Source organism: Culex pipiens, chromosome 2 (genome assembly GCF_016801865.2).
Source record: "Culex pipiens pallens isolate TS chromosome 2, TS_CPP_V2, whole genome shotgun sequence".
NCBI classification, from domain to species: domain Eukaryota; kingdom Metazoa; phylum Arthropoda; class Insecta; order Diptera; family Culicidae; genus Culex; species Culex pipiens.
Window position 1 is genome coordinate 92,561,314 of NC_068938.1, and position 15,673 is coordinate 92,576,986.

General features: G+C 36.8%; 1 protein-coding gene across 2 annotated transcripts in view; it reads right to left on the reverse strand.

Annotated features, from left to right (window-relative positions):
• LOC120418960 (uncharacterized) overlaps window positions 1–15,673 on the reverse strand; it is a 60,821-nt gene that overhangs the window by 21,705 nt on the left and 23,443 nt on the right. For both annotated transcript variants that reach the window (XM_039581504.2, XM_052707005.1), the window contains exons 3-8: window positions 5,428–5,484; window positions 5,198–5,358; window positions 4,823–5,134; window positions 746–898; window positions 483–649; window positions 36–252 (exon numbers count right to left, since the gene is read on the reverse strand). In XM_039581504.2, the coding sequence (XP_039437438.2) occupies window positions 36–252; window positions 483–649; window positions 746–898; window positions 4,823–5,134; window positions 5,198–5,358; window positions 5,428–5,484 (1,067 nt within the window). The remainder of the gene's footprint in view (window positions 1–35; window positions 253–482; window positions 650–745; window positions 899–4,822; window positions 5,135–5,197; window positions 5,359–5,427; window positions 5,485–15,673) is intronic.

The window sequence follows — 15,673 nt, forward strand, 5'->3', positions numbered from 1 at the left end:
ATCCAGTTCAAATCAATCACCATGCAGTTGGCTACCTGATTCGTGACTTGTTCGGTTGGGTTACTTTCCTCCTGCTCCTCCTCCTCCTCAGCGGCTCCGTTGATCACCGCTTCTTCCTCCTCGGCTTGCTGGTCGTTGTCCTGTTGTTCTTCTTCGGCTTCGACTACGGCTCCGTCGTCGCCAGTGTCTTCTTCACCAGCCGATTCGGTAGGATTTGCCGCAGTTTCCACCTCCTCCTCCTCCTCCGAATCCCTAGGTGCGACACGAGTGAAAGTAGAAAGGAAAGAGCGGGTCTCAATACTTGAACCTGGTGGAGATGATCCACGTGAACTTCGAACAGAAGGTTGGTACAGAGGGGACGCTTTTGATTGAGAAGTAAAATACACAACGACACACGCACACGTGGTGGAGGTGATGGCACAAACACGGACGGTTACACGGATTGTCTTGCTAACTCTGGTGAAATTGGGGTCGATAATTACTTGTTCTTGGCTTCGGACTCGCCCTCGCCGTCGTTCGGGAGATCGGTTAGCGTCCCGTTAGTAAGATTGTGCACTGATTTTGACTTGGAAACACTATCGTAACTATTTACATCGTTATCTAGTAAGTTATTTTGCGACAAAAATGGTTTCATTCTCGAACCGTTGCTCTGAAATGGGTTACGGGTAATAGGGTTTGATTTCAGTGTTAGGTGTTCTAATGTTCGCAGAAACTAGTCACTAGTTTCCTGTAAATAGAGCATTACATCGTCGGAATCCTCGTCGATCGTGAACATGGCCCAGTCGAAGTACGCCGGAAAGCCCTGCTGGGACACGCGCGGTGCCTCCGGGATCACCGTCAGCAGCGACCGGTCGATCTCGCTCGGCTTGTTCTTGTAATACTCGGCCGGTTTGTCCCGCTGTTCCGGGGAAGCATGAAGGAATGAAATTAAACAAATATGAGAATTTCAAATTTAAAGGCCATGTGGTTTATGCACGATTCCATAGGAGCAATTCTCAACCAAAACCGGAAATGGATTTTATTTGTATTTTTTGATTTGGCTCAAACTTTGTGGGGGCCTTCCCTGTGACCAAATAAGCTATTTTGTGTCATTGGTTCACCCATACAAGTCTCCATACAATTTTGGCTGCTGTCCATACAAAAATGGTATGTAAATATTCAAACAGCTGTAACTTTTGAGTGAATTTTCTGATCAATTTGGTGTCTTCGGCAAAGTTGTAGGTATTGTTGAGGACAATTGAGAAAAAAATAGGTACACGGAAAAAAAAATTTGCAGATTTTTTTATCAACTTTTTTTTACTAAAACTCAATTTCCCCAAAATACGTATTTTTTGATTTTCGAGATTTTTTGATATGTTTTAGGGGACTAAAATCCGCAACTTTTGAGCTATCGAGAAACATGGTCAAAAAATCTGCCGCCAAGTTATGAATTTTTGAAAAATAGTGATTTTTGTAAAAAAATCCACATTTCATGCAAAAACAAATTTGAAGTTATTTTTTAATGCAAAATTGAATTTGCAATCGAAAACTACTCTACATTTTTTTGATAAAGGGCTTCGTTTTCAAGATGTAGCCACCGAAAGTTTGATTTTAGCAAAATATGTGCAGTTTTTCGATTTTTAAAAATAGTGACCATGAGCGACCATTTCTAAAAATATTTTTTTTGAAAAGTTCAGAAAATTTGCTATAAAATTGTCTAAGAGACATTGAAGATTGGACCTCGGGTTGCTGAAATACAGCCGCTTTAAGAAAAAGAAACACGAAAATTGAAGTTTTCTAAGTCTCACCAAAACAACCCACAATTTTCTAATGTCGATATCTCAGCAACTAATGGTCCGATTTTCAATGTTAATACATGAAACATTCGTAAAATTTTCCGATCTTTTCGAAAAAAATATTTTGAAAATAAATAAATCAAGATTAACATTTTAAAAGGGTCAAACAATGAATATTTAAAATGTCAGTCTTGATTTATTTTTTCTTCAAAATATTTTTTTTGAAAAGATCGGAAAATTTCACGAATGTTTCATATTTTAACATTGAAAATCGGACCATTAGTTGCTGAGATATCGACATTAGAAAATGGTGGGTTGTTTTGGTGAGACTTAGAAAACTTCAATTTTGGTGTTTCTTTTTCTTAAAGCGGCTGTATCTCAGCAACCCGAGGTCCAATCTTCAATGTCTCTTAGACAATTTTGTAGCAAATTTTCTGAACTTTTCAAAAAAAATATTTTTAGAAATGGTCGCTCATGGTCACCATTTTAAAAAATCAAAAAACTGTAAATATTTTGCTAAAATCAAACTTTCGGTGGCTATATCTTGAAAACGAAGCCCTTTATCAAAAAAAAAATGTAGAGTAGTTTTCGATTGCAAATTCAATTTTGTATTAAAAAACAATTTCAAATTTGTTTTTGCATGAAATTTGGATTTTTTTACAAAAATCACTATTTTTCAAAAATTCATAACTTGGCGGCAGATTTTTTGACCATGTTTCTCGATAGCTCAAAAGTTGCGGATTTTAGTCCCCTAAAACATATCAAAAAATCTCGAAAATCAAAAAATACGTATTTTGGGAAAATGAGTTTTAGTGAAAAAAAAGTTGATAAAAAAATTTTTTTTCCGTGTACCTATTTTTTCTCAATTGTCCTCAACAATACCTACAACTTTGCCGAAGACACCAAATTGATCAGAAAATTCACTCAAAAGTTCCAGCTGTTTGAATATTTACATACCATTTTTGTATGGACAGCAGCCAAAATTGTATGGAGACTTGTATGGGTGAACCAATGACACAAAATAGCTTATTTGGTCATAGGGAAGGCCCCCACAAAGTTTGAGTCAAATCAAAAAATACAAAAAATAAAAATGGTCGAAATCGGCCGATTTCGTAGAGAGTTGCTCAGCTCTTTGAAGGGATCAAACAAATTTACGAATGTTTCTTTTTTGGAAATAAAACCGGATCATTAATTTGGAGCAACATTTGTAAAGGGTCCATAAGCATTTTGACATCGGAAACTATTTTTCATAAATTTTGTTGGTTAAAAAAGGGCTGATTTTATTGAGGCCGTTGCAAATATTTGTTGAAGCCTTGAAACCTTGGATTGAATGAAAAAAGTGTTTAAAAATGCATTATTCATTTGTCTAGTTATTTTGCAATCATAAGCTTCTAAATTATCTAAGCATTGGCATTGAGGAAAAAATGCAGGAAAATGGGTTTGTTTGCATTGGAATTTCATTTAAAAAAAATCAAAATATTTTTAAGCGAGCCCAAACATGTTAAACATAATTATCAATGCGGAAAAGTGCATTTTATATTGTTTTTAGTCGATTAGACTTCTATTTCCATTGTTCTTTTTATGTATTTATTTTGCCTCCTTGATTTTTCGGACCAATTATGAATGCAACGGTCTTATTTTCATTAGAAAAAAATGTTTCTCAATTTATATTATTTGTAAGGTTAGAGGTCAGAAAAATAAAAAATAAAACAAAGATTTTTTGATTGTTTCGGAAAAAAAATATCTTCAGTGATTGGAAATAGAATAGCTTCATTACAAAATCAGTTTACTACATCAAAATTGCACACTATTTGTCTATACTTCGTTCGTTACCCGTGCAAATTCGTCATTATTCTAAGGTAAGCAAGGCTACGTATTTTTGAAAAATAACCTCAGTTTTCAAATGTTGTTTTACAAAAAACAGCACATTCATAAGTTGCCACATTTAAAAAATAAGCAAGCAAATAAAAATTGTCCTTCAAATCCCCAAAGATTTTATTGTCCTCTAAGGCCAATGTATTTAGTGATTAAAAAATAAATTTTCATTGAAAAAAGTTTAGCAACCGTTTGTAAACATTAATATTAAGTGTTGTTCACTTAGTGTCAAAAGTGCGAAGAATCGCGTGACTTTTTAAAGTGAACGGAAATTATTGGATTGTTTGGAAGAGGGTTATTCTTATGCAAAGTTGTCTGAATCTAGACAAAATGAAAAATGTATGACATATAAAAAAAGTTTGAACTGTAAAAACTTACAATAAGTAGTTTGAAACTACTAGAAAATTTATTTTGTTTATACACAGTAAAAAATAGCTTGAATTTCAAATGGTTGAAATTTGATGTAATTTCACCTCAATTAAGTAGATTGTTTAAACCACCTTAAAATTGACACTAAAATTGCACAGAAATCAGTTTTCTACTTGAAGAGCAGATGGTATTTTTTTCTGGATATAATCTAATGGAGACTAGGGTGACAATAAAAAACGACATCAGGGATATCCTCTGACTTCGATCGGCTAAGGTTTAAGGGTCGCTTTTTATCGTTGAAGTTTATATGGGAAAAATCGCAAAAATGTATGCAGAAAAAACTTTGTTTCAGTATTTTTCTGTTAAGTGACGCGGGTCTCGCCCAAAACTGTTCAAGCGTGAGAATCTAGGAAATTCAATTCCCTACAACAGCGATTCTCAAGCTTCTTCTAGGCTGGTACCCCTTGCCTTGTAAATCAAGTAGGCCCGGTACCCCCGTTGAGAATCGCTGCCCTATAAAATTGCTAAAGTGTGCAAAACGATCCGAGTTGATCCTGATTTTTGGTTATTTTTTGTAAATAATATTTTTTATATACTTCTTATATACCTCCTATATACTTCCAAGTATATAAGCCGATTTCCCCCCCCCCCCCCCCTTCACCTTAACCGATTTGGCTCAAAATTGGCACAGTTACTTATTATTGCCTAAAGAATCGAGCCAGGGGGAGATTTTCCAAAAAAAAAATTGACACCCTAATGGAGACTCATATGAATTAAATATTTTCTTAAAATTAAACTCATACGTGATCCAGCGCGGCCTCGTCGGCCCCGGCCTGCACTAGCAGATTAAAACTACGCGCGTTGTTCTTGGCACTGGCCGCCCAATGCAACGGAGTCTTCCCGGTGTGGTCCTCGTCCGACGAGAGACTCGGCCAAATGGACAGGATGTACTCGACAATCTGGGTGTGCGCCAGTCCGGCAGCTTTGTGCAGCGGCGTCAGCCCGTTGGCATCCTTGCTCGTCAGCACGATCCGGGGCGTCGGACTGGCCGTCCGCTCCTTCAGCGTGTCTAGATCGTTGTCCACCACGGCCTGGTGGATGTCCTTGATGACACCCTGTGATTATACGGAGACACTTAAGCTAGAAAATTCAAACCAAATTTCCCTGCCCGAAAATACCATAACATGTGGCACACACTCCAGAAAGCGTTTCATTTTGGGATGGTGCGAAGTTTCCGTCCGCAGGCGCATTCCCTGGCCGGCCCACAACACCTTGGTCAGCTTCGCGATGTGCTTCTGGTGCAGCCATATCCGTATGTTGGACGGTTTTATCACTAAAGCTGTGTGGGTTATTGAAATTATCACCCTTATCGATCGAGCCTTGAAGGTGGTTTTTTTACGAAACTTACCGTCTTTGGTTTTGTTGTCATTGTCTCGTTGTAGATTTTGATTGTTCATTTGTAATACTGGAAATGAAGTGGAAAACGAATAAAAGGAAGTTAGTTATTTGCTTAGCAATTATGCTTCCATCGTGTTTTTTCTTCTATTTGTTTTTGGGGAACTTGTTGGGCGACCGTCTGGCTGGCTAAATTTTTGTTTGTTTAATAATTACACCTTGGTTAAATATTGATGATTGAAGGAAAAATCGATTTAGCGAAGCCACTTACAATGTTGAACGTCAGAACTTTCGGGCAAGTCCATTACAGAAAAAGCACAACAGAACTTCGATTGAGGCTTAAACCTATAGTTTTTCGTATAGGCCCTAGAAGTTATAAAAATCTTGGAAAGTGGTCTCGACTATCTTGGTCTACCTTTATTCCGGTTTAAAAAAAATGTTATTATGCAATTTTTTTACTACACACATTTAGTATCTTCGAAACTACGAGAACTATCGATATAATTTTTAATTCATCCCCTAAAGTAGTGTTTATAAAATTATCAGCTTGGTGCAGGGTTGAGTCCGCAATTTTGACAATTTGTGAATAAGAAGACAACAACTTTCTTGGTTTCTGTGGACCCTTAAGCTATATTTTCTATATATAATTTGGCTCAGAATTATAACTTCCAATTTTAATTTTTTTTTCTTTTTTTTTATTGCATGTTTCTGCAGATCCATTATTGATTGGCACAGTTACTTATTTTTGCCTTAGAAATCGAGTCAGGAGGTATGCCTAATGTCTTTTTTTATTGTCCCCCTAATGTACATTTATAATTAAAAAAAAACAAAATTGAGATTCTAAAACAGTGTGATGGGTTTTGATTTGCTACAACGGTTTAATGCCAAATAAATGTATTTCATATACATAATGGTAAATTTTGAAAATGAGCAATTCTCTACCAAAACCGGAAATGGATTTTATTTGTATTTTTTTACTTGGCTCAAACTTTGTGGGGGCCTTCTCTTTGACCAAGGAAGCTTTTTTGTGTCATTGGTTCACCCATACAAGTCTCCATACAATTTTGGCTGCCGTCCATACAAAAATGTTACTTAAATATTCAAACAGCTGTGACTTTTAAGTGAATTTTCTGATCAATTTGGTGTCTTCAGCAAAGTTGTAGGTATTGCTGAGGATTATTGAGAAAAAATAGGTACATTTTTTCGATTGCAAATTCAATTTTACATTAAAAAATGAAGTCAAATTAATTTTTGCATAAAATTTCGTTTTTTTTCAAAAAATCACTATTTAAAAAAAAACATAACTTGGCTTCAGATTTTTTGCCCATGTTTCTCTATGGCTCAAAAGTTGCGGGTTTTTGTCCTCTAAAACAAATAAAAACTCTCGAAAATCAAAAAATACGTATTTTTGGAAATTGAGTTTTTGTTAAAAAAAAGTTGATTAAATAATCTGCAATTTTTTTTCCGTGTACCTATTTTTCTTCTCAATAGTCCTCAACAATACCTACAACTTTGCCGAAGACACCAAATTGATCAGAAAATTCACTCAAAAGTTACAACTGTTTGAATATTTAAGTACCATTTTTGTATGGCGTCATCCATAAAGTACGTACGCTCTTAGGGGGGGGAGGGGGGGGGTTACCGTAGGTGTGACAAGATGTGACCAAGGGGGGGGGGGGGTTGTGAGACTGTGATGTCACGCTTGGTTGTTTTTTTTATGATTGCATAATATTAATTCGAAATGTACACAATTAAATTAAATCCTCTTTTCTAAAATTGTTTGCCTACTATTATTTAGAAGTATGGTCATCAGAGGTGACATTGTGTCTGAGGGGTGAGATTGGGTTATATAAATTTCTGATTTTTTGTATGACCCAAACTCACCCCCAGGCCCTATGTCACCCCTGATGACGGTATAACATTATAATTTATTATATAGTCTCATTTTTTTCAGCTAGAACAACAATATTTTGCAAATTCTTGCTTGATAAAAATAAATGCTTTGTAAGCAGGGTGTTCATAAGTAAACTGCTATAAATGGTGGAACTTATTAGATACAAAGCTGTGAAAAACAGTTTTGATGATTATTTAATACTTGAATGTTATATGTACCAGGTCTTCTAATTTTTAAAAGATACAAAACTGTTTTTTTTTTTGTTTCGAAACGTTTATTCTAAAAAATGAATAATTAAACAATTTATTAAAAATTATGAGAGTTTAAAGATATAAAAACTATAAAAAATCTCATCGAAAACAAGGGGGGGGGGGCCTGGGCCTTCTAAAGTCAAGGGGCATGATTTGATCCTAGTGCATTAGTTAAAATTTGGGTAAACATTCTTTTTTTATAAGCACTATGGACACCATTTCATGCTACGAGAACTCGCTTTGCCGCAGCCCCAGGGCTTAAACGTCGACCGATAAGCTGTCTTCGTGAACTAGGTAGTTCTCCGATAGTGAAAATATCACAATTGCACAAGAAACCGCTGCTTCTGTGACTTTTTCACTATCACAATATGGGATTTTGGTGGGACTTCAGGATAGTACAATTGATTTGTTGCTTAGCATTAGAATTTAAAATAAATCTGTATGCTTTCCAAATCTATTTGATGATAAATTTAGTTGCAATTTTTAAGTAAGAGTAATGCTGTCAATAAACTTTGATTGATATAGAATACTAGGCATTCTTTTATGTCAAATTATCCATAGAGTCTCGATCAATCAATAATGTCATGATATCGGACAAAATTCGTTGATCTGTTGAACTAACGGTTGTCGGATTATGGTTGTATCGACCATTGTTGCGAATCGAGGAACTACGGATCTTTTGACGTAAATGGTCATTTCTTTTTAAAATCGCGATTCTATCCTATTTGTGTATCAGTTCATATTTTTTAATTGTTTTTGATAGAAATAGTACTACAACATTTAAAGGAAAGTTTAGTTTTGAACATTAAGTTTAGAGGATTTTAGATTAAAGTTTAGATTTTCAATTCAAAGTAGTTAGCAAATGAATATTTGGACTTAAATAAATAATTGAATAAGTTGGACTTATAAATAACACACCACTGTGCATTTATTCTAGAGTCAGATCCATACAGCGTCAGTGTTTATTTGGTCGAAGTGTACTAATTCATTGGCAGATCTGATTCTAGTTGTAATGTACGACAAGACTACTGACGGACGTGACAGGACGAGGGCCCAGTTTAGAGGTTTCAACATCAACGATGTGCGGCTGGACCACCCTCAAAAAAAAAATAAATTAGAAAACAAGGGGGGGGGGGGGTCTGGCAAAATGTGACGTACTTTTTGAGGGGGAGTTCAACCTTGTGTGACAAAGTAAGACATAGGGGAGAGGGGGGTTTAATTTTGGCCGATTTTTGCGTGACATACTTTATGGATGACGCCTATGGACTGCAGCCAAAATTGTATGGAGACTTGTATGGGTGAACCAATGACACAAAAAAGCTCGTTTGATTATAGGGAAGGGCCCCCACAAAGTTTGAGCCAAATAAAAAAAATACAAAAATTAAAATGGTCTAAATCGGCCAATTTCGTAAAAAGTTGCTTAAATACGAAAATTTAGCAAAGTGTCATGAAGTTCAGAAAAAATGTTATAGAGTTTGTAATTTTTACAGTTGCATTTTCATGAAATGATAATTCCAAGGCACGAATTAAAAAAAAACAGCTTTGAATTTTTTAGGTTGTTGTGAAGAATTATGTTTAGAAACAACGTTGTTATGCCAAAATAACGTTGAAATAAATATTCCAACATTTCTTACTTTTGACAAATGGTCCAGACCTTAAAAATTAGCAATAAGTTGTTAATTTTACGTTTTTAATTTTAAAAAGTACTGTAAATCAAACTTTTGTTATTTAAATAATACAAAAAATACATTTTATTTTTTTTTTGTTGTTGAACAAAGCATTGAAGCATTGAAGATGAAACTGGATATAAATACTGCAATTGTTACACTTAATCATCTTCGTTACTCCGGGCAGCCAATAAAATAACAGAAATAAAAAATGCTATTGAATCTCAGTGCGAATCTACAATTATAGGATCACAGGATGACAATAAAAAAAAATCACATAATCCACCTTAAGGTGGTTGGTGCCTTCCTCACATTCATGTTGTATTTTAGGTTGTATTTACGAATTAATTTAAGAGTTTTTTTTATTTTTTTTATTATTGATTTTACCAGAACCTCAATTTTCAATTCTTTTTCTACCAACTCACCAAAATAAAGAAGAAAGGGGAGGCTGTAATTGAATTTAAAGGTGCTGATATGCCAACATTAGGTGCACGATGGAATTGCATGCTGTCCCCCTAGTCTTAGTAAACAATGTCTCATGAGTTGTATATTTCAGTAAAAAGTTCGTGTAAATCTTTGTCAAGACAAAATGATGTATTCAGCAACATGATTAATACAGACTTTTTCCAGAAGAGACGCAGACACTGCTTACGCAATGTTGCAACCGGGCGATACGCATGCTGCGCGTCTCTCGCTCGTAAGCAAAAAGACCCGGCCTTTGAGGTTATGCAAAAATTACCCTTTTTTGTAGCTACAAAAAAAATTTTCTTGGCATAACTTTAAAAGTACTTCACGAAACAGAATAAAATTTAATAGGGTCTTAGGGGACCCCAAAACGAACAGAATAAGGTGGATCCGGCCAAAATCGGTTCAGCCAGTTTTGAGATAATCGTGTGGAAAAAAAATCATGTCTACACACATCCCCACAGACATTTGTTCAGAATTTGATTCTGAGTGGATAGGTATACGTCTAGGAGTCGTATTTAAGAAGTTCATTTTTCGAGTGATTTTATAGCCTTGCCTCAGTGAGGTGAGGAAGGCAAAAATCGACGTTAAGGATACCCTCTGATTCGATTTCTTAAGCAAAAATAAGTATCTGCGCAAATGTTTGGCCAAATCGGTTAAGGTTTAGGGGTCGCTTTTCATCGTTGAAGTTTATATGGGGAAAATCGCGAAAAAGTATGTGGAAAAACATGGCTTCAGGATTATGGGGAATTAGTTGTTAGGCACACTGATTTATTCGGGGTTGCTAATAACTCATGAGGATCAACGCGGATCTTCTTGCACCCTTCGACAAAGTTGTAGGGAATTGAACTTCCCACAAGAATCTTACACTTGAACAAATTTGGGCGAGACCTGCGCCTGCTGCTGCCAAAAACCTGAAGCGATGTTTTTCTCCAAACATTTTCGCGAGTTTCCCCATATAAACTTCAACGACAAAAAGCCCAAAACGTGTATGTTCAAAATCGAGAAGAATGCCTTTCAGATTGTCTCAACAGAAGATCTTGAAACATTTGTCGTTTAACGCTGCACTCACTACCTTTTATATTTTTCAGCAAAACACTTTCGGAGGTTTCCTCGCTCGAAAAATCCCCTAATTATCACCCTTGCTTTGCAACCGTAGTTCACACTTTACGACCCTGTAGGATCACACTATATACACGCAATATACTGCCACCGCCGTCGGCACCCGACAATAGCCGGTAGACCACGGCCTATATTCCTCGCGATCGTTAATAATTCACGTTCGACACAGTTTCCTGCCGATGATGTTGATGGTCAGCAATAGTAGCAGCTAGGTAAATAGGTTAGAAAAACCCTTCTGGCCGGTATCCCGTATCAGCTGCTATTGAGTCCGTCTTCTTCGATTGTAAGGTATTGGTTCACAACACTATCATTAATTGCCCGCTGGAGATCCGGTGGGGAACAGAGGCAGTTATAAAAATTTTACGATTGCCTTGAAGTCGCGCGCAAAGTCTGGTATTTTTTGCGCTGAACTTGTTGCAATATTCAAACGGTTGAAGTTCAAAGTTGAGCACGAGCACGAGAAAATTTCTCCGGTGATGATTTGCAGCTTGGGGGAAAAAATACGCCGTTTAGTTAAGGTAGGACTCCCGCGTGGTTGCGTCAATTACGGCCGAAGGGTACGAAGTGACTGAGTCACTTTTGGGAACCTCCCGCTCCTTTGAAGAAGGAAGTGCCCAATCAATGGATTCGACACACTCGCGCCCTCGCATGTCTGTGTGAGCATCACGACAATGAAAGGGAAGGGACGGGGTCTCAAAGTGTGAGAATTCTTCATTGTGTACGGTGTTGATGGTGTTGCTGTTGTTGACTCCGACAACAACAACAACAACAATAAGGTACGCTCTTGATAGGTTGAAAGTTGATTTACCTCGAAACATATAATTTACTCCAGATGTACGTGTTGTATGTAGGTACGCTTAATCCACCCCCTTCCTAACACGATGGGTGAACAGAGGCATTAACATGCGGGGGTGAGCCGGCACTTTCACTAAACGGTGAAACTTCCATAGTTTGACAAATTTAATTCAATAAAATTATTTGTTCGATCGTTCCAAAAAGAAAAAAAATCTCAAAACTATGAATGTCCAACTATCAGGATATCACTGTACTAGCATTAGAGGCAACAAAAAAGGAACGTTTTGCATGCAAAGTTGGGGGCGCAGTAGCTGATGGCGGCGTGTCGATTACATTTGCCAACTACGATGAGCCTCTCCCACCCGAATCGAAGGGCCGATTCTCGAGTGTGCCAAGTGAAAATTGCTTTCGCCGCAAAACACGAATGTGCATGAGTCTCTCTAGCCGTTAAACGTTTCCACAGGAAGGAAGGAAGGAAGCGAGACGAGGTTTGTCACACTTGATTTGACGAGATTTCCATCGCCGGCTGCAGAGGTGCTGAAATTTTTCCAGGAAAACTGATGAAATTGTTGTTTTTTTGTTCTGTTTTATTACCTCCAACTTTGTTTGGAATTTTTAAATACCATGCGTCTACATTGAATGATTGCGCATCAACTCATTTTCAAGGAGGCGCATGGTTTATAAAAAAACATATTTTATTGCAACAACTTGACACACTTTGGAGACGAATGGCTCTCGTTGGGTTAAAGTCTCCTTACATCTACTTACAATTTTTTCACACTGCTTATTCATTTTTAATGAGACTATCTTTCAAGTAAATTGAGTAAAAAATATTAGAAATAAGCAAAAATATAAGAAAATATTCAAAATGTATACTCTATTTAGCGAACAATTACCAACACCTACAGAGTTAACTGATTGTCATGGAATATCCAAATATAACATTAAAGATCAAATTTTTTCCAACATTTTAAGATACAGTTTGTCGGTTTCTTGTCGGTTGTATCGAGGTGCCACGATTTGGATGAAACTTTCAAAGTGGTGTCTTGTACGCAAACAGAATAAAAATATTTTTTGAAGTTTATGTCCCTCGACTGTGAAAAAAGTCGAGGGGGGGGGTCAAAAAAAGAAAAAAATATAAGAATTGAAATAACAAGCCTAGATTTCAACATTTGGATGAAAAAAGTGTTTTAAAATGCATTTTACAGGCGTACAGTTGCTTTCCAATCATTAGTTTTAAAAATATCGAGGTATTGACGGAATTTTTTTTTCGCAAAAAAAAACTTTTTGTGGGAGAGTTTGGTATTTCATGAAAATTTAAAGTGTTTTCAAAGGAGTTCAAACATGGTAAATATGATTATAAACGTGGGAAAATGCAATTTAACTGGCTTTCAGTTGATTAAACTTAAATTTTCATTACAATGTTGAAGCTTTCGTTTTTTTTTTGCCCCCTTATTATTCAGGCCAATTTTGAAGGAGAGATGAACTCATGCCAAATATGAGCCCTCTACGACAAAAGGAAACTTCGATGCCCGTTTTACCCCAGGCATCGAAGTTTGAGGTCCAAAAAACCTAAAATATCTTAAAATTGCTCGCATTTCCGTAAAACTTCACCAATTCTAACTCTCGTCCCCATATCCCATATCCCCGAAAATCATTTCCCCGAAAATTCCACATTCCCGAAAATCATTTCCCCGAAAGTGCCATTTCCCCGAAAATCATTTTCCCGAAAATTCCATATCCCCGAATGTCATTTACCTGAATGGCAATTTTACCGAACTGTCGTTTTTCCGAATTTACATATACCCGAATGGTTATTTCCCCGAAAGTTCCATTTTCCCGAATGATATTAACTTATATATAAACTAAATTGTTTTTCAGGGATATTTTTACAAAAGTATGACCTTAATATTAAATTCTCCTACGTGTGTTTTAAAATATGAAAAAAAAGAAAAAAAATAACCGTAGAAGGTTATTCATAAACCACGCGGAAACTTCAAGAAAACGAGGTTTTGAGATCATCCACGTTCAATAAAAAAGTTTTTTTTGAATGGACAATTTTCAGCAAAGCACAATTTTCCAAAACGGTATCCACGTTTTAGTGAAATCGAAATACACTCAACCCCCGGTGGTTGGTCACTTTTTCGTTTGACACTTTTTTAGTTTGTACCCCGTTGGTTGGTCAAAGTCAAACTAAAAAGTGACGAACTGTCACTTTTTACACGGCGCTCACGCACACTATCAAAACGAACGTTTGGTAGTGTGTGTGAACTCCGTGTAAAAGGGGTGTCAAACTAAAAAGTGACCCCGTTCGTTTGACAACAGTTGGTGTCAAACCATCGGGGTTTGAGTGTAGTTGATTATTGAATTATAAATTGCATTTTTTAAATATTTCATCACCGCTATTTTGGGTTTAAAATTACTAAATCACTTTAAAGTAGTTTAGGGGTTATTACCCGAAGTGAACTTTTGACAAGGCTTTTGGATATCCGAGTCTGGACTGTATTTCGATTTTCAACTAAATGCAAAAAAAGCTAAATGATCAATGTATCAAATCGACGCTGTCGTGCTATCTTGTCGTTTGTCGTTTTTTGACGTTCTGAGAAAAATGCGTGTTAGTGTTTGACCTTAAATAAACGAAAAATAGAGCTCGCTATGTAAACAATAACAATCACGTTTTATTTTGTTGACCATTCTGTGCATTGTCCTGAAATTTGTTTGAATTTGGTTGCTGAGGTCCCGAGTTATAATTACAATCGTTTACGGTAGTCGGGCATGTACGTGTGTCAAACGCATTCTGATCTGAAACCTCTTTGGCCAGTTGTCTCACATACAAAAATTTTCAGAGTGTGTCAAGTTAGCACGAGACAAAAATATTCGGTTTTTATTGAATATCTCAGAATTGAAATCGAGTTTTGGGCATTGTGAGCTGCACAAAATGGCTTTCTTAATTCAATTTGGCCCAAAATCGATTTAGATTTGTTCATTAAAAAAGGTAGCGTTCTTTTATTACGTAACGCAAAATTTGGCCCAACTCCCCCCCCCCCCCTTCGTAACAAATCGTAACAGATGAGCGAACCCCCCCCCCCCCTGTAACGTGTAACGCAAGGTCTTTTTGCATTTTTTTAAGAATTCTTATATGAAAATTTTGCGTTACGTAGCAGAATTTTTCAGCACCCCCCCCCCCCCCTCCCCCTCCCCCTATTTTCGTAACATTTCGTAACATACACTGACACCCCCTCTCCCCCCCTAACTGCGTTACGTAATAAAAGAACGCTCCCATATGTACTCTGCTCAAGATGTTCTCCTTCTCTACATCATTTGTCATATTCGGAGTTTTTGTTGGATTCGGCGGAGACAGTTCTTTTTGAAAGGCAGTTGGAGTAACTAAATCTCAGAATCCGGAATTCGAATCCTTTAATTCCACAGACTTGGAAAATATTCAAAATTTAAGTGAAGCTGGAATAAAACGCTCGTAAAAATCTCGGAATTTTTTGAACGTTCAATTGTGGACATGATACTTCATTGATCGCCACTTCCCCGAACCCGGTCAGGCGGGTATGCCCGTTGCGCCTGACCGGGTTCGGGGAAGTGGCGTTCGGGAAAATGGCCGTTCGGGGATATGGTAATTCGGGAAAATGATTTTCGGGGATGTGAAAAATTACGGGAAGTGGCCATTCGGGAAAATGGTTTTTAGGGGAAGTCGCCATTCGGGGAAATGGATTGTTCGGGGAAATGATTTTCGGGTAAATGACATTTCGGGAAAGTGTCTTTTCGGAGATGTGGCATTCGGGGAAATGTCTTTTCGGGATTGTGGGTTTCGGGGAAATGTCATAGATTCATTTGAAAGGTCTTTTGAAATTTACCACTCCAATACTTCTAACTAACGTGAAATTTGCCGAGGATTCAAAATATGACAAAATTGAGACCAAAAAGTGCAGCTTGGAGGCCTACAGGGCAAAAACTAACGTTGTAAAATGTTTGTTGTAGAAAAATCGAAAAACTATGAGAAAAACTTCGATTGGCCAAAAAGTTAAAACCGTAGGCTTATAGTCCATGAAATTA